Here is a 27,936-nt window from a genome sequence, read left to right as displayed (position 1 = left end):
TTGTACAAAGAATGACCTGCAAGGTATAATTTGAAAACTCACATTTTCCTGCTCAGTAATGTCTTGGTAAAATGTGTGTCAACTTTGCATATGAAGTTATAAGATTTCCCTGTATAGTGCTATTTACACGTTTCACACTCCACGCACTCCACAGACCTTCCCAAACAAAAGTTGGCAAAGGAATGTTCAATCTGATAAATTTGCATTTATGCAGTAAATTGTGCCATCGAGAAGAAAGAAAGGGCAAAGGAAGTTTAAACAGGTGAAAAAGAAAGCAACTGCTAGGAATACACCTCCCCATAAGCCAGCGGTTCCTAAACTTTTCAGCATCACACCCCGCCTTTTGATTTCTGAGAAACCCTCATGGCCCTCACTTCTTTACCATCATCCAATCCCCCTTTTAACAAAAAAAAAAGTCATTTAAAATAAACAAAATCTTGATATTAAAATATTATTTTAAATTAAAACTAAGCACAAACAGTTTTTCTTGGCCCAAAAATTTAATAAAAATGTAATTTAACATCAAAAACAGAAGAAACAAATTAATTTAATGTGAAAGATGATGCTGCATTTTCTTCATAAGTTGGGAAGTCCGAGGAGACCAACTATGGACCTTAAAAATAGGTAACGTTACACATAGTTCGGGTGTCCACATTTGAAAACAAATCAAACAAAAACTAATACTTAAACTTGCTCTCAAATACATTAAAATATATTTGTCTGGTTTAGGTAATTAGCATACTCTTCCTCTCTATAGCAAGTCCATATACTTTTGCCCATATGCTATTGAAAATCGTAGCATTTAGTCAGGTTTCCATTCACAACTATGCTCTTTTCTCTTTGTATATACTCTGTGTTCCTTTAAGTCAGACATGATCCAGTATACATTGCATATACTACTACACTTAGATATTAAATGTGAAAAACTACAAGAGAAATGCAATATATTAGGTGGAAGAACAATAGTGGCTAGATAGATGCACACTGTGCAGAGCTGAGAAGACACAAGCCTGAAACTTTAATGTGTCATTGTACTCATTGTGGAAGAAAGTCAATCAGTTGTTGCAGCAGTAGCTGGAAGGATCTGATTGGAAAATAGAAGTCTGAGAACTTCAGGAGTGAAAAAAGAACTAAAAAGTATTTTGCATAAACATCTGAAATTATTTTAGCTTATTTTAAAGGGCATCAAAGCCAAGTTAATTTTGCTCCACTGTCATTCATCAGTTATTTTTCTTCTAAAGAGTACTTCAAATATTAAAATATTGTTAAGTTGTGCTTTCAAGTTTCTTACACTTCACTAGCATGTTCATGGTCAGCTCCCCAGTGCTGGTTTGATTTCCAGCTTTCATATGCTGAAATCCATGGGTCCAAAACCAGAGTGGAATCAGAATGGAGCAGAGAGATTTTAGTCATGCCATTTTCCTCTGGCTCTAGCTAGCTCTCTAGCTCTCCTTTCTTTTATGCCAGTATAACTCAGACACGTCTTAGGCATTGCTGTGCATATTAATTCTATATTTCTATATTTCTGAGGTTTGAATTTTCCTGAACTCAAAGTCCTGGAAGGGTGCGAGATATCACTGGACAACCTTAACTTTCTGTTAGCATTACTTTTGGTCAGTGAATACCTCTAGGAACTACAAATGCAAAATGGAGGACTATATCCTGGAAAAAAGCAATTCTGGAAAAAATAGGGGTATTAGTGGACAAGTAATTTAACATGAGGACAAGGACATAAGCATCAGCACCTGACCCGATTAGTGCTGAGAGGGTCACATTGTTCATGGGACCGGCATGCTGACAGTGATGAGGTAAAGATAAAGGATCACATTTATGTTAAAATTACTGAATTAGAACTAGGTTTCTAACTTTAAACAATGACAAAAATAGTCCCAATTACTTTTGCCAAGATATATTCAAAATGATTTTTGCCTCAAATATTTCCTTTTACTTAATGCTCAGGGTTTTTCTATGGAGAGATTACCCCTGAAAAATGGGGCAATTACTGGCAAGTTTTCTACAGTCTTAAAACTCTGTCTTGGAAAAACGAAAATGTGCTGAGTTATCTATTCTTTCCCAATTCAAGGTTATATTTGAAAATCCTACTTTTAAAAAGCACTTTCATACTTAAGTAATTGTGAAAACAAGATCATGTATTTCCAGGTAATCAGCTTTGTGAGTAACTTTCAGAGCTCCCTTTTCTATTTTATAAGTTAGATATTTGAATTAGAGTTATCTTCATCACAATTCTGTTCCTGCTCGATTTTTCACTGAAATAATTGTCTAATTGTTATATCAAACAGTTGCCATGAGAGTGACTGAGCCATAACAAATCCCATGCACATCATTCTATGATTAAGTGAAAGTAAGAGGTGGGTGTTGAGGGACAGTTGGTTTAAACATATCTATATTAGCTATTTTAAAATTTGCACAAGGAACTGGGAAAAGCACAAGTCAGAAGCATACATTTGCACTGTTTAGAATATGGCACAAAATGATTGTGATAAGTCAGACCAATGGTCCATCTATTCTAGTATCCTGTCTTCCAACAGTGGTCAATGTACTAATTGGCAATATATATATATAAACTGAAGTGGTATAAATAAGCTAAAAATAAGTTATTCAGGTTCAATATATAAATTGTAACAAAATTTTCTAAAAACAGGACTCCACACTTCTTAGTTTTTCATTTTTTACCAGTCCCATACAGATTGTAGCTGTTACAAGCAATGTTGTTAGGTCCCTCTATTCCATATTTTTATTAACAAGAATGTAAGTTTGAAATTCTGGAACTGAGAAAAAACGGAACCATCAAGACTATTATCTCACAATATTCAGACAAACTTTAGCTTTCTAAATGCTGTTCATTCTATTTAAAAAAAACATAATAGTTTGTTACATTTAGGTTAAGACAGATATTAGATTATCTTTAAACATTTATTATTAGAATTTAAGTATTATTTCTAAGTAATAATAATCATGAGTATTTTACTATGGGGCAGACTACAACCATGTTGTGTGTATTAGTAAGCACATAGTTCCACTAGTATCACTGGTTTTATTTCCAAGAGCAAGTATCAGTCATTGTAAATAAGAAGTTCATCTGGTAGTGATTTCTTTCAGAACTACAAACAATTATAGTGATTATTTCCTGTTACACTGTTCATGCAAACTGAATTACGTTCTTTGTAATTCTGTCCTCAGAAGCACCATTTTAACATGTTCTTTCATTTTGCATAACCAGATGTAATACTTCTCTGATGCAGACAAATAGGGCAGATAATTCACTGATTATTATGTGTCTAGTGATCTTGGTAATGTTACTATTTAAAACATAGTAGGATCATTTTCAAAACTGAAAACAGATGATATTTAATTTAACCAGTAATAAAGCTTGTCCACAAGCTGATATTTACAAATGTGCGGCAAGGTTTTCACAGTAGTAGATAAACTTTCAAATGTATTTAGAAAACCAAAACTGAAAATAATAGACACACATTGGGAGCTAAATTTCATGTTGATGAAATAAAAGAAAAACAAATAAAATCAGAAAGTGATACACAAATTAATGGATTTTCATTTAATTCTAGATAAAAATATTGTATATTTTACCATAGTGGCAGACTGTGAACCTGTTATGTGCATTGGTGAGCATTTACTCTCAAAAATATCACTGGTTCTATTTGCAGGAGTAATATCCCAATGTTATGAATAAGAAGCTTACAATGTAGTAGCAATTTCTGCCAGAACTACAAACAGCTATACTGATAATTTGCTGTTACTATATTCCTTAAAACTGAATATATTCTCTATTATCCCTGAATAATCTGACATTTGAACAATGGGACCTCCAACAAGTTACTATCAATTATCTATTTCAAAATTTAGTTCATGTGTTTCTTGGGACATTATAAAAGAGGAAAACACATAGTGCATGCACTAAAAATTGGATTATATAGAAGTAAACATATTTGATTAGACAAATAAACAATTATGTTTAAGGTACCTTGTGGCTGACGACTTGGATGGTATATTTGAAGGTCAAAAGGCTGTGCACTGGTTTTCTGTATCACACTGACATTTTGTCCATTCCATTTATTGGCTTTTGACAATGTATTGGTCCTCCAATCAGTCCAATACACTTCACTCCCATACAAAGAGACAGCAAAGGGGTGAGAAAGATATTCATGACCTCGTATGATCTCTATCATGCCAGTTCCATCATATAGTGCAGAATAAATTGCATCCGACCTAGAAGATAAACACAAATTAAAATAATTCATAAATATTAGGACAGCTAAAGGGTTAAGTTCATAGTACTTCAGGCCTGAAAATACAACAGTGAATATTCTTTGAATGTATTTTTGACCCTGTCACTGCAGATTACAAAGCTAGGAGTTTACTGATAAAACATATTACAACAATCATTACCTCAGAGTGGCTCTAGGGAACATTATCTAGAATTTCTTGACTAAAAGATATATAGGTTACTCATTTGCTCGTATTCTCTCAAATTTAAAAGTAAGACTTCTTTTCATTGAGTTGAAATACAAAGTAATGTGCATCGCCTGAACTAAAAAAGAATAATCTTTACCAACAAGGAGGCCTTCAACATGTGGATCTCAAATGTTAATGACACTATTTTCATGAGAAAGATAAGTAAAATTTTATTCTTTACACATACTGTGAAAAAGCTCAGGTTTTGTTCATAGAAACATAAAACATATATTCAGGATCTGAACTCTGACTGACTTCAATGAACTGAAACATAAAACTGAAATACATAAGGTGTTTAAATAAATGAGGTTAAAGTAGCATAATTGCTTGCAATCCAGATTAGTCATTACATAAAACACTATACAGTGGTAAACTATTTTATTGTTGTTTTACCTCGCATCTGTCCATACTATTCTTTTTTCAAAGTGATCAACAGTAAGACCATTGGGCCAGGCTCCTGTTTCCATATCTTTGTAGATGATTTTTCTTCCTGCCCCACTCATGGAAGCTGACTCAATGCGGGGAAAATTAGCATCCCAGTCTGTCCAAAACAGAATTCTGTAGGGTTGTGGGGGAGGGAAGGAAACAATATAATTTCAATGTCTAAATGAAACACAGTGAAGTAGGCACCAAAAAAAGTACAGACTAATTAAAGAAATATTTACAATAAGAAAGTCTCTAATGTTTAAATATTACCTAAATATTTCAGAAAATAATAAGGCACATAAAATAGTTTTGAGAATTGTAACCATTTGCATACAGAATCAGGATGAAATGACAATGGTAATGTACAAAAACATGTTGCCATATTCAAAACAGCTATGTAATGTAAAGCATAAGTATTTCATTTCCACATGTCATAGAATCATAGAAGTGAAGTGTTGAATTGGGATATCAAGAAGTCTTCCAGTCCACCCCCTGTACAGAGGCAATACCAAATAGATTCAAATCACCCCCAGATGGGATTTGTCCAACTTCTTTTAAAAAGGTTCCAAAGATAGGGATTCCACATTCTCCTCTGGAAGCCTATTTAAGAACTAACCTATCCTTATATCATCGCTCATGCATCTGACGAATTGGGTCTTTGCCCATGAAAGCTTATGCTACAAAATATGTTAGTCTATAAGGTGCCACAGGACTTCTTGTTATCCTTATAACTGGTATTTTTTCCTGATTATATCTAATCTTAATTTCCCTTGCAGAACACTACAATGCTTAAGTCTTGTCCAACTTTCAGTGGATATGGCGAACACTTTATCACTCCTCTTTATAAAATCCCTTAATACATTGGTTACCGCTATCAGCTTACCCCTAAGTCTTCTTTCCTCGAGATTACACATGCTAATCTTTTTCACCCTTTCCTCCTAGGTAAGGTTTTCTAACCCTTTTATCGTTTTTGTTGCTCTCTTCTGATTCTTCAATTTGTCCACATTCTTTAAAACCTGTGGTGCCCAGAACTGGATACAGTGCTTTTTTTTGCAAGCTGGGGCCTCACAAGTGCCACACAGAACAGACAACTGCCTCCTTCCTGTGTCTTATTCTTGTTAAGATACCCAGAACGTGGGGGCCAACAATGGCCTGGGGCAAATGTCAAAAGGGCAGGGCTTAAGGCCATCAGCACTGCCCCCTCCACAATTCCTCAGACCCACATAAAGAGTAGTGTCACAGAGCTCTGTGATGTTTCAAAGGGCCCCAAAGGTCCAGCTATCACTGCTGCTACTTTGGCAGCAGTGGTGGCTGGAGTTCCAGGCCCCTTTGAAATGCTGGGCCCAAGAGCAACTGCCATCTTTGCCTCCCCCTTCCACACCAGCAGGCCCCTCGAAGAATCATATTAGCTTTCTTCAGTGCATCACATTGACAACTCATGCAGTTACTGGTCCACTATAATCCTTGGAGCCCCAACTTTGTAGCTTGATGTTTGATTTTCAATTGTTACAGAAGTACTTTGCACTTTAATTTATGGAATTTCTTCTTGTCAAACACAAACCAATTCTCCAATTTATAAAGGTCATTTTGAATTTCAATTTGTCCTTCGAAATGCTTGAAACCCCTCCTAGTTTTTTGTCATTTACAAATGTTAAAAGTTACTGCAGTGATTTTCGACTTGGCCCGTGCACCCCTGCAGGTATGCAGACTATGTTCAAAGGTTTGGTGAACCATTTTCGTTATCATAGAAACGTGGGTTTAAACTGGTGGTCCGTGGACCACCGGGGGTTTGAAGTCTAAGATTTCCAAAGAGGTCCTTGCTTCCATTTGAAAATTTTCACATTCTGCAAATATTATTATTAATAAAATTATTAAACAGTACTGGATCCAAGATTGGCACTTGAGGAACCCCACTAGATATGCCCTCCTAGTTTCATTGTGAACCACTGATAAATACTTTTTGAGTAGGTCTTTCAGCAAGTTTGTACATCCATCTTACAGCAATTTCATATAGTTTGCTTATGAAATTGTTATGTAGAACTGTGTTAAATGCCTTACTCAGAGTATATCATGTCCACTCTTTACAACTTTCCACTGATAGCAATCCTACCAAAGGAGGAATTGAAGTTGGTTTTGCATGATTTGTTCTTGACACACCCATAGTGACTGTTCCTTATAGCCCTATTATCTAGGTGCTTACACATTTATGGTTTAATAACTGTTCCAGCATCTTTCTGTCAGGATTTTTTAACACCTTTGGACATAATCGTCCCCGTGGGCCAGGGATTACATGCCTTTGGCTGTGTAAAATCAGTGCAGACACATGAGATTCTAAAGTGTCACAGGCTGCCATTTAGCAGCATTATCAACAGTCACTTTTTGACAGTTAGCTTCCCCGGTAAACTGAACTCATAAATAATTCATAACTAGGTGTTCAAATTCCAGGCTCCTGATTGGGCAAAGGGAGGAGTTTCTGGAATTTTCCTTCCCTCAGAGGACCTGGTTGAAAACCACACCTGCACGCAAATTTCATCATGAATATTTATACAGAATCGTGAATTATGTATGAGGACTAAGAATATAAGCAGGTGCTGCGCAGCACTCTGTGGCCCTGGGAGGCGCAGACAAGGATTCTGCGGTCCTGCATAGGGAGGCGTGGCTGCAGGTGCGGCGTCTGCTGAGTCCCTAGCTGCGTCTACACGTGCACGCTACTTCGAAGTAGCGGCACCAACTTCGAAATAGCGCCCGTCGCGTCTACACGCATCGGGCGCTATTTCGAAGTTAATTTCGACGTTAGGCGGTGAGACGTCGAAGTCGCTAACCTCATGAGGAGATAGGAATAGTGCACTACTTCGACGTTCAACGTCGAAGTAGGGACCGTGTAGACGATCCGCGTCCCGCAACGTCGAAATTGCTGGGTCCTCCATGGCGGCCATCAGCTGGGGGGTTGAGAGATGCTCTCTCTCCAGCCCCTGCGGGGCTCTATGGTCACCGTGGGCAGCAGCCCTTAGCCCAGGGCTTCTGGCTGCTTCTGCGGCAGCTGGGGATCTATGCTGCAGGCACAGGGTCTGCAACCAGTTGTCAGCTCTGTGTATCTTGTGTTGTTTAGTGCAACTGTGTCTGGGAGGGGCCCTTTAAGGGAGCGGCTTGCTGTTGAGTCCGCCCTGTGACCCTGTCTGCAGCTGTGCCTGGCATCCCTATTTCGATGTGTGCTACTTTGACGTGTAGACGTTCCCTCGCTGCGCCTATTTCGATGTTGGGCTGAGCAACGTCGAAGTTGAACATCGACGTTGCCGGCCCTGGAGGACGTGTAGACGTTATTCATCGAAATAGCCTATTTCGATGTCGCAACATCGAAATAAGCTATTTCGATGTTGGCTGCAAGTGTAGACGTAGCCCCTTAGGCCAGCCCACACAGGCGAAGCAGCTGAATCACTCTGAGCTGAAAATCACTTCACCACTGCCTTCCATCTGCAGCGCTAACTGGACTCGGGCAGCGCCTACCCTCTCTAGCAGCAGCTCCCCTCCACCTGTGGTGCCAGCGGCAAGCGGTCTCCGTGGGCTAGTGGCCGAGCATCAAACTGGCCCGCCTTTGGTGGGTACTGTGCTCTCAGCTGCTTAACCCGGAGGCCGCCATCTTACCATCGTTCCCACCTCTCCACCTGTGGCGCCGCCATATTGATTACCGGACTCTTCTACTTACCTGGACTTGACTCAACACTGGACTCGACTACAGCTCCTGGACACGTAACATACCCAGATTAACACTTTATATAGATTCACCGCAAAACACCTGGGACATCGGGGCCCCCAAAGGGGGAGTAGGGGTCGCGCCCCTGCAGTGTGCCGGCCTGATGAGGTCGGCACAGAACCTGAGGGCCTGACCCTCAGGGCCGGGCCTTGGAGCCCAGGGTATACAAACTACAGCACATTTAATTATTAATTGTTAACAGTTTTATATTAATATTATTATAGCATATATTAAGGTATTTAGTAATAATTTTATTGGGAAGGTATTATTCCTTGCCATGTTTTACCCTCAATCCTCCTTTATATATATTATTGTGAGTGAAGGCTCAGCCTCCTCACCTCCCATCAGCTGCCAACCTCAGAGCTACCTGAGGCAGAGCTAAGGCCGCCCAGGAGCCCCCTTTAAATAGAGCCTATTCAGGGGAAATGGAAGGCCTCCCACAAATAAGAGGAGTCAACCTTGACCGCCCCCAGGCCTTTACATTGGGGCAGGTGTAGCACCCTGCCCCCAGTTAGAGGCGGGGGTTAGCACCCCTCGCCCTACCTGTATTAGTTGGCAGCAGGGATATTTAACCCTTCCCCTTTTACCTATCTCTTCCTACTAATAAATTAATTTTTTGCCTTCCGGCTTAATAAAATTTACATCTACATCCAGGAATCGTCAAATCTTCACAATGTTACCAGTAAGTTTCTAGGTATCATTAAAGTTGTAGTATAGATAGTTTGTTATTTTGTTAGTGCTGTTCCAATAAAACCGTTATTTTGTTACCATTTTAATCCTTGTCCTTGGTCTCGCTCTTCCTTGCCAGCCGCTCCCCGCTAGGAGGCTTGGTGGGGTGGTCTAGTGTGAACCGAGGTGGATCTCTCCTGCCTGGGTTTGCAGCCGGGAACTGACTGGGTCCTGGGATCTGTGCTCAGGAGGTGTCAAACAGACCTCCTTGGTGTAGGGCTTTGTTTAGTCTAACATCCTTTAGCCTGTCCAGAAAAAGGCCCGGCACTTTCCACTTATTGAAGTTATGCTGACTGGTCTACAAGTCTCTGGGCCTTTTTCCTTTTCTCCTTTTTAAAGATAGATACTATGTTTGCCCTTCCCCACTGTTCTACAAGGTCTTCCCCTCCTCCAGAAGTTGTCATAGATAATAGGTAACAGCTCTGAGATTGTTTCAGTTAAGTTCCTAAAGTACCTTAGGATGAGTTTCATCAGGCCATAATGACCTGACCACATTTAACTTATATGAACATTCTTTAACCCCTTCTTTCCCTATGTTGGCTTATATTCCTTCCACCAATTGTCAGAATTAAATTATGTGGCGTATATGGTCATCATTAACCTTTTTTATTGAAAACTGTAGCAAAATAGGAATAAAGCATCTTACCTTTCTTGAAGTCATCCATTACTGGCTCTCATTCCCTGCTAAGTCAAAGACCTACATTTTCTTCCATCTTTCTGTAGCACTTAATGTATTCTATTTGCCTTTAATATTTCCTGCCACATGTAATTTTTTTACTTACACTTGCTGCCCCTACATGCTTTTGCTGTTCTTTCATACTGCTTCATACTGATAACAGCCCTGGCTGCAATGTGGTGCATGAGGGTGCAAAATCACTCACTCCTGATGGATGCTGAGCCAGCCCAAATTTGAGTGAATGGTGTTGCATGCTGGTGGGGGTCACAGCAACAGTGAAGTTTGTGCCAGGCCACATCACAATTCACTCAAATTTGAAATTATGCAAGGGCTCATGGGCTAGTTATTCAGCCTGCTGGGGGCAACACCTAAGAGGGGAAGAGAGAGGCCAAGTGTGTGGGGGGGCAAATAGTACCCTGCAGCCCTCATTTAGACTACATAACAACGAGCATTCTTACAAACTACATAAAAAATAATCCCTAGTGTTTTTGATCGTTCCAGCCCTCAGAACACAGAATTTTCCTGTAGCACCTGTACACAGTATTTATTTAAACAACAGTAGTTATTACTTAATGGTACAGTATACACAATCAGAAATCATTCTAAAATGTAACTCAGTTTCTTAGTTAATCAATTTCTTCAGGCAGAATGAAACTGTATGTTTAGTTAAAAAATCTGTAATATAAAAGTAATGAAAAAAATCACAGACAGGGTTGTTTGCTTTGAGCAAATTTTATTTCTACTAAGATTGAGATTACGGCCTAATCAGTAAGGCAAAACTAATCCCTTAAAACTGCCTCCAAATTTCTCTGAAGGACTTTATTGTTTGTGCTATACGTAGGTACAAATATTAAAGTATGTTCTTGTATTTTAGCAACTAATTGGATAGTTTTAGGAGACAAATCAATTATTTTATACACACAGGCCCCATTTTAAAATAGACCACAAATATTAATTTAAAAATGTCTAATATGCATATTGTATACATGATGATTTAACATGCCATAAAGGTTTTATTACCACAGATTTGGGATGTACATGTAAGGAATGTGGCAGAAGGAACGCAATGCTGCTGAAGGCTGGGAGGAATGTGTCTCCCAGAGGTCATCTGCATGAGAATGCAAAGGGCGGCAGGTGTGATACTGAGGCTGGGAGGAGTGTGTCTCCCAGTGATCATTTGCATGAGAATGCAAAGGTGTGCATGTGAGATACCTTTTCGGGCAAAGCCTAATGGGTAGCAAGTAAGCCATGAGATTTGTAAACATGTAGTTGTAAAATCACAATTTAAGCTGACACTTAATGCGGGAGTTGTGAGATCTCACCAAGGCTCTGGGTTGTTGTGGGGGACAGGGCAGTCGCCTTAGCTGTGTAAGACATTGATTACTCAGGGCTCCCTGGTTTAAAGCATTGTGAAAAAGAAGAGGAGGGGCACTGGTTGAGCCAGCTTGCTGAGTGCCATGGCCCTGCCTATGCCTTGGCCATATAGCTATAAGCCTGGCTTGACTAACCCTCCCCACCTGTTGAAAGCTAGAACTGGATACTAGGGTGTTTGTGAAACCCCATATGAGAGATGCCAGGAGCTGAAATCACAGAGTGGCAGCTGAGGCCGCGCAGAGCTGAAATCACAGGGTTCTGCCTTAGGGCGATCCCAAGCAGTGGGGTTGGGAGTGACGACGGTGGGCGGCTGGTAGAAGCAGTGGTGGATGACGGCGACCGGCGGGCGGCCGGTAGGAGCAGTGGTGGATGACAGCGACCGGCCGGTAGGAGCGGCGGCGGACGACGGCGACCGGTGGGCTACGGCAGGCGGCTGGTGACAGCAAGGGGAGGCTGCAGAAAAGTGGACAGCTAGTACTGCCCTGGTGATGTATCTGCGGGCTTTGGGTTTGGGACTGCACCGCAGAAAGTACATCCTGTAACTGTGTGTGTGGTAAAGGGCCAAGAGCCCCCAGCAAGAGACTGGGTTCTACTGCATATGGGGATGGTATCTGGGTGAAGGGGGTTTGTCTCTTCTTTGCTTAGATATACTGCATCTGTCACTGTAACCTTGGGGTAGGTTATGGTCATTAAACAAGCCATTTCTATCTCAGACTTTGTGCTTGCGAGAGGCGGGGGAGAACCGCCTTACAGGCACCCAGCATGGGGCTGAAATTGTCCCAGGGCACTGGGTGGGGGCTCGAGCCGGTTGGTTGTATCCTTGATAGGAAAACCCCACAAGAGTTGAACCTGGCCCTTCTGGCAGGCATCTGGCATTAATACAAGGGTTACATACGTATTACCAAAGAATAGCAAAGCAATAAGTGAGCTATGCAGGTAATTTCCAAGGGAGGGTCAAAGCAGTGTTTATAAGGCACCACTCCATAGAGTACTCTGCATACAGCATGACTACTGCTATACTAGAGGGTTTTGTCAACAAAACTTCCAGAGCATCTATACACAAAATGTGTTTTGTCGACAGTCTGTCAACAAAACTCGTCACTTCTGCTGACGGTATTCTGCCTCTCTGCAATGAGGAATAATGCCTTTGTCAACAGTTTCTGTTGACAAAAACGCCATTTAGATGGCTAGGGACCCTCTGTCGAGAGACAGGGCTTCCAGTTCACCATGTAACCCTGTTTGCTGAGCTTTCATTTGGACATTGTGTCGAGAGAGCAGCGGGGCTGTCTGGCCATTCTCTGTTGACAGAGTAGATTGCTCTTTTGATCTGCTTTTGTATATGGATGTGATCTGTCAACAGAAGTTTGTCAGAAGATCTCTTCTGACTGTAACTTCTGTCAACAGATCACTGTAGTGTGGATGTAGCCCATATGTTTAAAAGAAAACCTAGCAATGTGATGCCTCTATTTTTGGACACTGGAGGTATGAGTAATTATTGGCTTTCTATGATGTTACTGACTTTGTAGGAGCTGAACTTATTGCTCGCCCATAGGTAGCAGGAGGGGGTTGAATCTGTAGTGCTTTGTCCATATTTCTGCATGTATTATCTTAATACTTATTAATTATTCACATTTTCAGTTTTGGGATTGTGTAAGGCTCCCAGATGTAAATGCTCCTTTTTGGATAGCCCTTTCCTCTCTTTCTATGCTGAGAGTGAATTCATAAGAGAATATCTATGGCTGTGTCAGATGGAGGAAATATTTTGGGGTTCCCTGGATACTGTTGTGCAATCCAATGGGCAAGGTTTAAGATAACCTGTTTAAATCCCTCACTGTAAACACTGATTGGTTAGCAGCAGGGTATGCCATTTCACACGTATTAAAAGCTTATGCTGCCTACTATGGCCTGGTTGCTCCTGTCTTTACAAAAATTTTGGATGTAATTTAAAGTAGCCTAAGGATGCTTTAAATTAAACAGGCTAAAAATGGGCCTGTAACATTTTTAAAAGTTCAGAATCATTCCACATGCCAATTCCCTCAAGCTATGTTCATTTTTAAAATAATATACATTCCCTCACTGAACTCACATACCTGCTTCTCAGATTGGCTTTGGTGAGAGCGATTTCTCAGATCTGGAGCCAGTTCAGAATGCTTCTTTACATTGCTTTCTCAGTGAGTCTATTTAGTCAGTTTAATACGAGCAATCTGAACACATACACTGCTGCGTAAAGCTATTCAAAAACGCCTTAAATTGCTATGAGTTTCCAAGAAATTGTTAAATGCTTTAAATATGCATTTTCTAAAATTATGCACTTATTCCAAGTCTGATTGAGAACAAGCTGTGTTAGAGGACAAATGATTGTGCTAAGTAAAATTAGCCAATTCCAGTTTTTGCTGAAGTACATTTCACCAGGGATAAAAAATAAAGATTTCAGAAAACCTTCTAAATTTTTAACATGTCAACAAAATCTAATATAAGATTTCTATGCAAATGGACAAAACATTAATATTTTGCTGTACATCTGAAGTCTTCCATATTGTATGCACATAAGGACTGAACCAAATCTAGGCATTATGATCTAGATTTCAGACATGCACAATTGCTTGCATACAACTGTGAATACATAACTGAAACTGAAGTGCATAAACACTCAATGTGCACACCTAACTAGCTATCAGAATGCTGATACACTTGGGACTCAAACACACATTGACCCACGTCCTGAATAAGGTGGCAGTGCATTGTTTCACAGCCTTAGGAATGGCACAGTTGGGCAACAAACTCTCTAACAGTTTCCTCAGTGCTCTGAAAGGAACTAAACTTTGCTGCATCTACACCCAGCACAGCTAAACTTGTTGATGCTTTATGGCAGCAGGGGAAAACATTAGCCCTGCAAAATCCCTGCCTCATTCCAGCTCTCCTACTGGCCAGGTAGGTGAGGAGGGGACAAAGAAACTGCTAATTCTATTTTCCCTCTCACACAGCTACCGTCAGCCCATTTATACCCTTGTTATTCAGTTTGGTTCATGATTTGCATCTATATATACTAGTTAACATAAGCAAACCTGGGTACCCTTTTTTGAAAACCAGGTCTTATTTTTTCCCCAGACAGCTTTATTAATTTCTTTTTTACAACAATTAAAGAATAGATAAGGAGGGAGGACCTGAAATCAAATTATCGTAATACCTAAGATAGGTTTTCTTTCAGTTGGATTGTCATTCTAAGGAACATAAAGCTGTTTTCCTCTGTGACCAGTTTTTTTTTGTTTTTGTTTTCTTTTTTTTGTTTCCAGATAACTCCTACTTGGCTATATTTGCAGCTTATCAGATATAGTTACAGTCTCTTCCTGAGCATATTCTGTGACTTAAAACGTCTAGGCTGGGTCTACACTTGCCCCCAGCTTCAAAGGGGGCATGTCAATCAGGGTGATGGGAGATTATTAATGAAATGCTGCAGTAAATACACAGCACTTCATTAGGCTAATCCACGCCCCCCCCCAGCAACTTCCAAGTGTTAAACTTCGAAGTGCTGGCATGTGTGTAGCCACGGGCATTTGAACAGCCTGCACTATTCTGAAGTGCCTTTACTCCTCAGAATTTTGAGGGAACTTCAAAGTGCCCACGGCTATACGCATGCTGGTACTTCGAAGTTTGACAAGCCCCGAGAAATTTAGTTTAAGAGTTTTTATAAGAATTGTCTCAGCCATATGCTTACAAAGAAGAATTAGAACTAAATATTTAGCAGCAATGCAAGCAAACCCTTGAATTTAATAATCTATCATTTTATTATTCGAGTGCTCTTTTGAATAGACAGCAGGTGATGCTTTATCAGTTCAAAGATTTTATCTTTTCCTTGCTTACCAGAAGAAAAGATGTGCACAGTTGCTCTTCAAGCAATTTTACTGTCTCACCAGGGAGAACATCATAGAGTGTCATATAACTTATTCAGTTACCTTATATACTTTACAGGTTAATAAGAACTGAGCTGTCACTGGGTTTCATCTATGATAATAGCTGCTCTCTTGTTGACAAAACTCAGGGAGTATCTAAACACAAAAGGCATTTTGACGACAGTCTTGACAAAAGCACTTGACAGAGCACTTTCCCCGACAGTGTTATTCCCCTCTGCGTTGAGGAATAACTCTTCTGTTGATATATTTCTGTCAACAAAAGTGCAGTGTGGGTGCTCTAGGTCCTTTTTGACAACAGAAAGGGCTTCCAGTTCACCGGGCAGCCTTTTTTGCAGAGCTCCCAGTAAGCTGTGTTTTCGAGACAGGGCTGGGCAGTCTGGCTGCTCTCTGTTGACAGAGCAGATTGCTCTTTTGGTCTGTTTTTATATGTAGATGCACTCTGTCAACAGAAGTTTTGCCGGTAGAACTCTTTCAGAAGTGATTTCTGTTGACAGACTGCTATAGTGTAGACATAGCCCCTGTAGACTTCACATGTATTTACAAATTTAATTTAAAATTTAAATAGAGCAAAACAACAAACGTTCTGAGAAATATAAATATATTTGTTTAATTTTAGCCTTACTTGACTTAGCTGTGGTGTACTGAAACTTTGGATGCGTCTATACTTGCATTTCTCTTTCAAAAGATGTATGCAAATGAGGTAACTTGAAAATGCAAATGAGGTACACATTTGGCATATTTGGCACCTTATTTGCATATTCGAATTTTGAAAGAGCTTCCTTCGAAAGAAGAAAGCCAGTGTAGATGCTACTCTTTAGAAAGTAACCCCATCTTTGAAAGAATCCTTCCTCCCTTTATTTAATGGGAAGAAGGATTCTATTGAAGATGGGGTTTACTTTTGAAAGAGCAGCATCTACACTGGCTTTCTTCTTTTGAAAGAAGCTCTTTCAAAATTAGAATATGCAAATGAGGTGCCAAATATTCAAATTTATGCATCATTTGCATTTTCAATGTGCCTAATTTGTGTACCTCTTTCGAAAGAGAAATGCAAGGGTAGATGCACCCTTTGGGACACCCTCCATTCTGCCACCCCACACACCTGCCATGGTATCAAGACAGACAAACCACTTGAAAAAATGACCTAAAAATCACATATAATACTATGTTGAACAGAAGAATATACTGTTGCTTTGACATATGATTTTAGGACTTGGTATAATTGAACTGTTAGGATGCATAATAAATAATATAAAGCAAAGAACTACCAGAAATGCATTTCTGGGTAAAATGAATGGATTTACCAGGTTATCTAGTAAACATTTTTTTTAGATCATTACTAAATAAAAATGCTTGGAACTCATAGAGCACTCTTCATCTGAAAATAGAAGAATGATTTTTGAAAGCCAAGAATAAAGCACACATGAAAAAAGAAATCTTTTATGCTTACCCAAATCTAGGGTCCAGGGCTATAGCCCTGGGATGCTCCATAGCTCCAGCTATTAATGTTGTTCTCAAAGTGCCGTCTAGCTTTGCGACTTCAATTTGATCCAAATTGCTGTCTATCCAGTATATGTTTCCTGCAATCCAATCTACTGTAAGTCCCTCCGGAGTGGCCAGTCCATGTTGCACTACCACTTCAATTGCACTCACACCTACAAAAGATCAACTGGTTAAAAACTTACATAAGAATCAGAACAGAATACAACACTTAAAATGTGATAAATGCATGATCCCTTACTGATAGATAAACAAAAGTTATGAAACCCTGCAAAAATATGTATCACTTTTCTGATGCTATAGTTGAGATGGTCTCCATTTAATGAGCACTTACGTATATTTTTTCAGTGGTAATGGCTAAACTGACATGGCATTTATCTTCATAAGTTATTTTTATTTCTCACACATAATTAGAGACTATCTGCTTTTGTACAAAGTACATTTTTGGTTAATATTTTGAAAACTGAACTGTTTTATTTTACAGAAATAGGAAATGCAGGGGATTTAGAATTCAAATTTCCCAACCTTTAAATATGTGTGGTTTTGTTTGTTTGGTCTTCAGTTAAAGAATACATGGGTGTACATCAACCTAGAAAACATTTTTATGGAATATTTCAAAGAAGGGGGCTACTGTATACACAGCCTATGTGTAAAAACAAAAGTAATCATATTGTGCAGCAGAATCTAAAGAATCACAGTAAAATTCATGTTTCTAGACTGTATGGTTCCAAAGATAACATTCAAATTGTACACCAAACATAACTAAACTAGTGACATCTGCCTGAGTTTGGAGATAACCTGAAACAATATTGCACAAAAGGAGTAAGAATTATAGTTTGGCCAAAATCTGACAAGTCCGATGTTCTATTGGTGTATTACTTTGGCTGGCACTCTTTCTAAGGCTCTACTCAAATAAGTCAACAGTTAAATGCATACCTCCAGTTTCAGAAAGCTTGCCTCGGTAAATTTTATCCTCCACCACATCTGTCCAGTAGAGTAAGCTCTGATTGAAATGAAAATCAAGTGCTATTGTGTTTCTTAAACCAGGAACCAGGAGACTGTAATCTCGCTTGTGAAGATCAATCTTTCTGATCTCGTGACGAATGGAAAAAATTATGAAAGCTTCAAAAGGATCTGGAAATACAATGAAATGTACATTAAAATATATAATAAATAACAGAATTTAACTAGACTATAGATATCACATACACATGTGAAAAAGAATGACAGAGCATTTTATTGGAGGAATAGCTTGATTGAAATATAGAATTGTAGGCCTTACTAGCTCATTCTTTTCCAAAAAACAGTAAATCTTGCAAATATATGTATTTCAGAACAAACTAGATTGCTGCTCACCAGCCTCAACTTAAGGTAATTAATTGACATTAACAACAAGAATATCTGACTCAATGGCTGTGGCCACACACTTGGCCAAAATTTTGAAATGGCCATGCTAATGGCCAAATCGCAGGATAGTAATGAGGTGCTAAAATGACTATTTGGCGCCTCATTAGCATGTTGCCAGCCGTGGCACTTTGAAAGTGCTACTTTTGATTGCGTATGGCTCGGCTACACGACCCCACACATTTCAAAATTCCCTTATTCCTATCAGCTGACAGGAATAAGGGGATTTTGAAGTCTTCAGGGTCCTTTTGAAAAGGACCCCCACGTAGCCAAGCTACATGTAGTGAAAGTGGCACTTTCGAAGTGCTGCGCTGGCAGCATGCTAATGAGGTGCTGAATATTCATTTCAGTGCCTCATTAGTATTCTTCAATTTGGCCATTAGCATACCATTTTGAAGTTTTGGCCAAGTATGGCCACAGCCATTCAGTCAATTAGCAGTCCACAAGTACAGCACAAAAATACCTTCTGAACAAGATATAGGTGGTGGAGTGTTTTTTCTTCCCCTGCCCTACCCCCCAGATTTCAAACATTAAGGTTGGGTGAAAAAAAAAAAAGGCTATCTAAACTACAGTAAGGCCTTAGGGTTTCATTTTCTTAAATGTTGCAGAGAAAATAAGTCAGTTCAAAGGTATCTAATGTTGCTGTAATTAACAATTAGCTGGAAACCATATTCTTTAACAAATATCATAACACATTACTTTTTATGAGTTAAATTGCATAAACAACTTATGCATTATCGTCATCATCATCAACAACCACCATGGGCTCAGTGCTTGCTGGTGTCCAATGTCTCCCTCACTATTTCTTTCCCTCTTTCCCTATCCAGTGTGGAATGACTTAACTTCTCTAGACTAGCTCTGCTCCAATCTATTATATCATCTACCCTTTCTCTGTGAGGCCTGCCTCTCCTATGCAAGCCATCCGCTATGCTGAATACCAGGGTCTTCACTTATCGCTTGTCGTTCATCCTGCAGATACGCCCGAATAGCTGTAGCTTCCATTGTATAACCTTCTGCAGAAGGTTCTCTTTTAGCTGTGTCTTCCCATATAATTCCTCATTGATGACCTGCATCCATCCTGTTCTCAGGATCTTTCTATTACAACTCCTCTCAAATGCCAATATTGTTCTCTCGAATCTTATCACCCATGTCTCATAACAGTAAAACATGCTGCTGAATACACATTTTCAAGTTTCAGTTTCTTCCACAAGCTAATTGTTTTGCTTTTCTAGATCTTATCCATCGCTTTCAAACTTGCTCTTGCTTTCGCTATTCTCGCCCTATTTCCTTCCTACTGTCTAGGTTATGTCTTGTTGCTCCATAGATACGTGAACTTCTCTACATTCTCTAGCTCAATCCTGCTTACACTGATCTTTCTTCCTATTTCCTTATCCCCAAATACCATTGTCTTTGTTTTATTGATGTTCATGATCAGTCCATAATGCTTCTCTTCCTCATTTAGCACCTGCACCGGTCTTGCTAGCTTCTCTTCATTTTCCTTGATGATAACGATATCATCTGTGAACCTCAAATTGTTAATTCTCTTCCCATGCACTGATATCCCTTCTACTTTTTCCTTGATCTTGTCCATTGCTTCAGCCAAGAAAAATAGGGGAATGTAAATTGAAGGTATCTGGCAGCACAAACTTTCCTCAAATTCACTGCTACCATAAACAGACCAGACTTCCCCTCTGCTAACCATTCTGAACTGTTCTTGAAAAGTCATACATGCTTGTGTTTTTGAAAGTGTGCTAGAACACTGGCTTCCCTACTGAGATGGAAAAAAGGATAATGTACATTGTCTGGTGTGTGGTATTTGTTCTATTTGTGAAATGTCCAACACTGAGTGGATGAGTAAAAGAAATCCAATTTTAGATGCCTTAACTTCTTATTTGCTTGCAGCTCTGGGTTTGCGATAGGTATGTTGTGTACACACACCTTAAGTCACACATAATGTCATGCTAATTTAAGTTAGGAAGACCTATTTAAAACAGCACTTACTACATTCACAAAGAACAAGATTTTTGTACAAATGAAAGCTTGCTCTGGAACAGAAAAAAAAAAGAAAACCCAAAATCTTAATGACTTTATCAAGCCCATGTAAAAGCTCCACTTTAAAGAACAATATTGCAAAGATTATTATATTTTGGAAAATATACACTGCTTTGTTGAAGATCTTCCTCAACAGTGCAATACTAATGCCTCTAGAATAGAAAAAAATTCTTTTATTCTGACCATATTAAGCCTCATTTTGAATGGTGTCTGTGTTACTGTGGGAACATGACCACAGGCAGAATTCCAATGTCTCCTGAGCCATTCTGAAGCAGAGTAAGTCAAAATGTTGCAAAAAAGGAACTTTTCACTTCCCTTTTTTAAAAACTGAACTTCTTCATGATCACCATTAGCTAATAATTCCACATAAAGAATGTGACTTGTGGTGCATTAAATAATGATCGCCAACAAAAGAGTGGTTCTTTTCCTGAACAGCAGTAACTGCTTATGAGGCAACATGCATAAAGCTACTCATTTTTATCAAAGTCATAAGTGATTTTCCCAATCCTGAAATGTATGATGATGAACAAGCTCTTCAACATTCATACTGTTGTATCACAAAGGTCAAAAGCTCCTAAAGTTGATGAACAATTTAACAAACCCCTTCTCTTTAACACATCAGCAGGCATGGTGTAGAATACCCTGCTCATCATAAATCTTCTCCTTCATTTGCTAACAGTGGCAAAGAAATATTGCATTAGGACAACAAGAAAAATAATGCAAACAGATGACATTTTTGGTCCTTTTTAAATCAACTTGAAGCTAGAACCTACATTTCACCAATTCTCTTTAACACATCCTGATCCTCTCTCTCCACTCCCCCTCCCATGTCTTGGGGCAGAATATTTGAGTTTTACTCCGTAGATTATCTGTTGAATCTTTGGGCCAGGTATACTATGTTTAAGAGATTTAACTACTGTTTTAAAGGTGAAACACAGTGCAGCTTTAACTATGGCAATACAGAGCTATACTATAGTAATACAATGAAAGATTAAGAAATAGAAATGGGCAAAATAGCTCCTCTGAGCTATAAATAATTACATACTTGACAAAAAAAGTTCATATAGGCAAGAAGCTTTATGATGTTTACACACTTACTCTAAGAAATGATAAAGAAATGTTGGTGATGCATAAAACAGAAACAATGTGCTGTGTCACAGAATAGTTTACACACAGGAGAATGCTATACTGAAACAAAAATATTTCTAGTAGCATTCAGTATAAGAAGCTGAACTACACAAACAACCCCTGGAAGAAAATATCATGTGGGACAAATAGTAATGCATATTTTTTTCAGTGATGTTTTAAATTCAGATATTCTTTTTTTAGATAGGTCGTTAACTGAAATGTCAGTGTCACTGGAGCTTAGGATGAGGTGTATTACCATATTTGTTACCTTATACTGTGCTTTCTCTAATCATGCCTGCAAAGCAAATTAGTAACCTAACTTCATAAATATTGAAATTCAGCTTTTACATCTACATTGATCCTCCCTTATTCAGAATTCTTTAATTACCTAAAAACCCCATAATCCTGAATAATACAGTAAAAATTTTTTAATTGAGACTGAAGCTAGAATTTCAATTATTTGGGGTGGGGGATGTGAACTTGTGCATTAATATACGTGAAGCAAAATTGCTGTAGTTTTTGGAGAAATTATTACATGTTTTTCTCACTAAAATGATATTGAATGTTTCCCTTTCTCTGAGTTCATCATCTGCTTTGCTTTTGCTATATTGAGTTGTGAAAGACGGAATAGGAACATAGATTTTAAAATATCCTTTTAGATATCTTTTTAATATCCTTTACCATATTCATTTTGTTTGATTTTTTTTCCTAGTGGAATTGCAGTATACCACCATTCACTGTGTACAGGGATTCCAATATGCAATGGGGGAGGAGGGGAGGTGAAAAGAATGCACTTTTTATATCCAACTGGTATGTGAATATTGGCTTATTTTAGTGTGTACTCATTTTCAGTGAATACAAATTTTAAATTAATAGAACATATCTTTGGAAAGCCAGCATGGAGGTCCACTCTTAGGTAGCCTGGGGCTGGTGCTTTGCTCTTCTGTCCCCCCCCTGCTGCTGTGAGAGACAAAGCATCATGTGGAGCAAAGGAGAAGAATTTGGGCAGCAATTAAAATGACAAGGGCTAAAAACATGGTGATGTTGAAAATGGAAAAATATAGAAGGAAACAAAAGTGGAAGTAAGGGAGAATGCAAACAGAAACAAGGAAAAAGGTAGAAAAGTGAAATTGAAGATGGAGATTGGAGAAGAGAGGAAAATAAAGAAATATACATTTAGGGTTTATATATGAAAGGAACAAAGGCTCCCCACTATGTATGTTAGGGGAGAGATATCATTCATTTAGTATTCTACATTTCTGGTATTTCTCTAGGAAACATCCACTGTTAGACATTAGACTCTCACCCACCTGGTACCCTCATGATGAGTAATGTACTGAACTGAGGTAACACATTTGTATTATTCATATTAAGTTTCTGGTGGAGACCCAGGTAAATGTTTGCACAGTGCTTTGAAAAGTAAAGCGCTCTATCATTATCTTAAGTATTATTAGTACTCTGTGCTATTGAAATGTGTGACTGAATACCACAAACTGGTATTCTCTCCACAGTACTAACAGTTTCAGATCAGAGTAATAATTCCCCTCAGAATAATTTCATTTTTATTAGAAACCTTATTGTTAGTTAGCTCTCTAGCACAAAGGAGCAATCTCATCTCCCATTTCAAGACAACATAAATCAGTGCAATTAGGCTAGGAATGAGTTTGCACCAATGTGTGCAATTGGAGTGGGATGGGAAGAAGCTTTATAATGTGGTTGCTATTTACTCTCCAGACACCAGCTTTTAACTGTGCTATGACTTGATAGCTCCAGGAGTCTGTGAATTGATTAGAAAAAAACTACTTACGCTCATGCCATCTTAAAGGAAACAACAGATTTAGACTTTTTCAAATGAAACTGAATTTGGCCCAGTTTACATTGCTTACCGTAATGCCAAAATATTGGGGTGCATGCGAACAGGGTGGTTGCTAACAGGAGGGAGTTTTGAGAGGGGCTGTCTTGGGGAAGGAGGGGGCAAACTACAGCACCTTTGGGTAAGTGGCTCTCTGGAGTATGTGGGTGCCTGGGTTTGGGGGTTCTGGGCCTGGGTTTGTCTGTTTATTTGGTGTTTGGAGTGCTGTGCTGTCTGTTTGTTTGTTTGAAAGGCCAAGTGCTCAGGCTGGCCATGTGCTCAGGCTGCGTGCCGATTGGCTGAGCGGTAGTCAGAGGGAGGGACTCTCTCAGGTAGGCCAGAGCTCTAAAGCCCTGCTGGCAAGCAGTCAGGGAGCATGTGACTGGGTGCATGCAAACAGGGTGGTTGCTAACAGGAGGGAGTTTTGAGAGGGGAGTTTAGAGGGGGAGCTTAGAGGGAGCTAAGTATCAGAGGGGTAGCCGTGTTAGTCTGGATCTGTAGCAGCAACGAAGGGTCCTGTGGCACCTTATAGACTAACAGAAAAGTTTAGAGCATGAGCTTTCGTGAGTTAACTCACTTCTTCAGATGCAGCATCTGAAGAAGTGAGTTAACTCACGAAAGCTCATGATCTAAACTTTTCTGTTAGTCTATGAGGTGCCACAGGACCCTTCGTTGCTGCTGGAGGGAGCTAGTTACTACTTCAGGTGTAAGAGACAGCATCATCCCCAACTGCTGGCTGGAGCTGAGGGACCTGCTGCAGCATGAGGAGCGGGGGGGTGAGATCGAGGGAAGTCAGTGGTGGGCAAGTGGTTTGGGGGCGTCTGGTACAGCTGTGAGGGTGGCAGCACCCATGGAGGCTGCTTGCACCATGCTGGCTCAGATTGCATGGCTTCCACGCCCAGTCCTGAGCTCCCTGCATGCACGTGCTGCACCAGATCTGTGGGGCTCCAGGGACAGCCATAGCCAGATGAAGAGTTGGTAGCTTTGGCTGGGACCCAGGGTGCGGCTGGGCTGCGAGATCAGAGCCTTCCTGGAGGATGTTGGGCTGCAGCAGCATGTGGCCAGGTGCGGAGAGGTCAGGGGAAGGGGGACCTGCGGGCAACGAGAACTGACAGGGGGCAGTGTGGTGCAGTCAGGAGACATGGGAGTGGATGGGGGGCGGAAAGGGGACAGGGAGGAAGGATCTGGGGGGTGATGGTAGCCGATGAGAGGCAGAGGGGTGGGGAGGAGGGTCCTGGGGAGGCGAGGTGGTCATCACGGGGAGCTTTGGGGACATGTGGCGCCAGGGAGGTGCAAGAGGTAGTGGGACTGTACCCACGTTCTCCATGCCCCACTGCCTTGTGGGTTATCCCGGAAAGGAGCAAGGCTAAGGGAGTAAACCCTGACAGAAAATCTGGAGGGGAGTCCTAAGGCGGTTCTATGCCAACTTCTGGCATTGACCCGGCAACTCCTGCAGCTGAGCTGGTACCAGACATAGAGGTTATCATCTCCTTTGGACTATATCAGTAAAGCCGAGAGGGGAACACCGGTGTGTGGGCAGCCCAGGGTCCCAATAATTGCCCAAGCTCATGCCTGGAGAGGTACTCCAGCATCGCTGACAGCGTTGAACCAACACGGGAGGTAACAGATACCGGTTATAAGCTCTTGCTCGACTGGCGTAGAGAACAAGCTCCAGGGGTTGCCTCTGATGGGGGGAGAGATCATCGCATCTCACTGGACAATCACCGCCCACCTCAAGCTGGGCAGCCCCCAGCCAATAGGATACTGTCCCGCCACAGTTCACCTGCCTCACTGGGTGCGTGAGGCTTAAGGTTCCCAAACCTGACAAGTGACCTGTAAGCTAAGCACCAGGCAAACCAATAAGAAAATCAACAAGAAAAGGAAACCATCAAAATTTTAAGCTTGCTTGCTGGAATGTGCGGACCATGCTGACAGGTCTGACTGAAGATCTTCAGGACATCAGCGACACCCGAAAGACCGCTGTCATCAATGAGGAACTGAAGAGGCTCCAAGTTGACATTGCTGCTCTGCAAGAGACACGTCTCACAGATTCGGGATCTCTAAAGGAAAAGGACTACACCTTTTTCTGGCAGGGTAAAGCCCGAGAAGAACCCAGGGAGCATGGTGTTGGCTTCGCCATCAGAAACACCCTTCTGCAAATGGTGGAATTAGTCATGGGTGGATCAGAAAGACTCCTTCAGGTCATACTTCAAACTCGTGCCGGTCCTGTCCACCTCATCAGCGCTTACACCCCAACCCTGTACGCTGCACCGGAAGTAAAAGACAAGTTTTGTGACATGCTTAGTGCTGACATAGCGCAAATACCTGCTCGCGAACAACTCTACATTCTGGGTGACTTCAATGCGAGAGGACTTTGCGCTCTCCATCAGCCTAAAGAAGACAAATGTACTTGCTCGGGACGTTGCTTTTTCTCCATCAATCATCATTGACAACTGTACATTAGACGTCGTCCACGAGTTCGTTTACCTCAGGTCCACCATCACTGACACCTTGTCCTTGGAGACTGAGCTAAATAGAAGGATCGGTAAAGCAGCCACAATTCTGTCCAGACTCAGCGAGAGAGTGTGGAATAACAACAAGCTGTACACTCACACCACAATGCAAGTCTACAGAGCCTGCATCCTCAGCACCCTCCTTTACAGCAGTGAGACTTGGACCCTGTACGCCCTCCAGGAAAAGAGGCTGAATGTCTTCCACTGATGGTGCCTCAGGTGCATCCTTGGAATATCGTGGAAGGACAGAGTGTCCAACACTACCGTCCTTGAGCAAGCTGGAATCCCAACTATGCACACCCTCTTCAGGCAGCGGCAGCTCCGCTGGCTTGGCCATGTCCACAGGATGAATGATGGAAGGATCCCAAAAGACATCCTGTATGGCGAGCTAGCCTCTGGCAAAAGACCTCCCGGACTCCCCCAGCTGCGCTACAAGGATGTTTGCAAGAGAGATCTCACGCAAGTAGACATCAAGCCAGACAGCTGGGAGGAGCTGGCAGACAATCGCAGCAGATGGAGGCAGGAACTATACAAGGGCCTTCAGAAGGGTGAGTTGAGGATCACACAGCTAGCAAAGGAGAAGTGAGCCCACAGAAAGCACAGCAAGGACCTGCCAGACACCCATTACATATGCAACAGATGCAGCAAGGACTGTCACTCTCATGTGGGTCATCACAGTCACAGACGATGCTGCAAACGAGGATGCCAAACGGAACTATGAAGGGCGCGATCCATAGTCTACGTAGACTGAAGGATGCTACTACTGCTACTACTACTAAGGGAATTGATGGGAGCGACTGCTCCCAGTGACCTACTGCAGTGGAGATTGCCCAGAAGTGTAAATTAAGGTATGTCAGCTGCAGCTACACAATTTACATACTTCGGCTATGTCTACACTAGCCCCAAACTTCGAAATGGCCATGCAAATGGCCATTTCGAAGTTTAGTAATGAAGCGCTGAAATACATATTCAGCGCCTCATTAGCATGCGGGCGGCCATGGCACTTTGAAATTGACACGGCTCGCCACCGCGCGGCTCGTCCCGACGGGGCTCCTTTTCGTAAGGACCCCGCCTACTTCAAAGTCCCCTTATTCCTATGAGCAGAATGCCTATCTGCTCATAGGAATAAGGGGACTTTGAAGTAGGCGGGGTCCTTTCGAAAAGGAGCCCCGTCGGGATGAGCCAGGCAGCGGCAAGCCGCGTCAATTTTGAAGTGCCGCAGCCGCCCGCATGCTAATGAGGCGCCGAATATGTATTTCAGCGCTTCATTAGTAAACTTCGAAATGGCCATTTGCATGGCCATTTCGAAGTTTGGGGCTAGTGTAGACACGGCCTTAGAGTTGCACACTTTAAGATTCAATCTTCTACATTAACATAGACCTGGCCTGGGGGTGGTAGGAAGGACTGTGCAGAGCAACTCAGGTTTAATCTGGCTACCAGGTTATAACACCAATCACTCAAATCTGGGCTAGTTGCCCCTCCTTAATCATGGACAGATCGCTAGGCCACACCTGAGTGGTGCTCCACTTCTGTGCACAGGATCACAATGCTCAGACTAGGGAGCTAAGCCTAGTCCTGCAGTTTAGGAGCCACGACTGCAGAGTAAGTATGCAATGGGCTTACTGTCCAACTTCTGCCCAGGCCTCCCCTTCACCCAGTATTTGACTTATTCTTCATCCTTGATTTCCTGAGTTCTGGGATGCAACTGGACCCATGACACTACTCTACAGCCACCCATGTTGTAAACCATGATCAGATCTGTGAGGCTGAGTCAAGCAGAAGTTTAAAAGTATCTTATCTGTGAGAAACTTAGATGGGGACAGGAAGTCAGTTAAAAAGTTTAGACTGATTCTTCTGTGCATTTCCTTATTTTCCATCATTTAACGGTGTTTGTTTGTTTTATGTTAAAGTATACTTTTCAGATGTGGTTGCTGTCATTTTAATGCAATCTTTTTGAAGGCTGTTTTTCCTGAAATCACTGATATTTGCAGTTTTAAAACTACATTATTTTTTTCTTATTCTAAAGATGAATGCTTATAACAGGTTATAATAGATCATTGCTCATTATCCTCACACAAAGTTGCAACAGAGTAATTCAACAGTTCAGATATTCAGAACTGTGTGGATGA

The 27,936-nt window shown here is 40.9% G+C and overlaps 1 protein-coding gene across 1 annotated transcript in view; it reads right to left on the bottom strand.

Annotated features, from left to right (window-relative positions):
• The window catches only part of LRP1B (LDL receptor related protein 1B), a 1,349,009-nt gene that overhangs the window by 434,639 nt on the left and 886,434 nt on the right, over positions 1 to 27,936 (bottom strand). The window contains exons 24-27 of the mRNA XM_075000767.1: positions 17,795 to 17,992; positions 16,809 to 17,013; positions 4,888 to 5,052; positions 4,004 to 4,248 (exon numbers count right to left, since the gene is read on the bottom strand). Coding sequence (XP_074856868.1) covers positions 4,004 to 4,248; positions 4,888 to 5,052; positions 16,809 to 17,013; positions 17,795 to 17,992 — 813 coding nt within the window. The remainder of the gene's footprint in view (positions 1 to 4,003; positions 4,249 to 4,887; positions 5,053 to 16,808; positions 17,014 to 17,794; positions 17,993 to 27,936) is intronic.

This window comes from Carettochelys insculpta, chromosome 8 (genome assembly GCF_033958435.1).
Source record: "Carettochelys insculpta isolate YL-2023 chromosome 8, ASM3395843v1, whole genome shotgun sequence".
NCBI lineage: Eukaryota > Metazoa > Chordata > Testudines > Carettochelyidae > Carettochelys > Carettochelys insculpta.
This window is presented reverse-complemented; position numbering and strand designations above follow the sequence as displayed.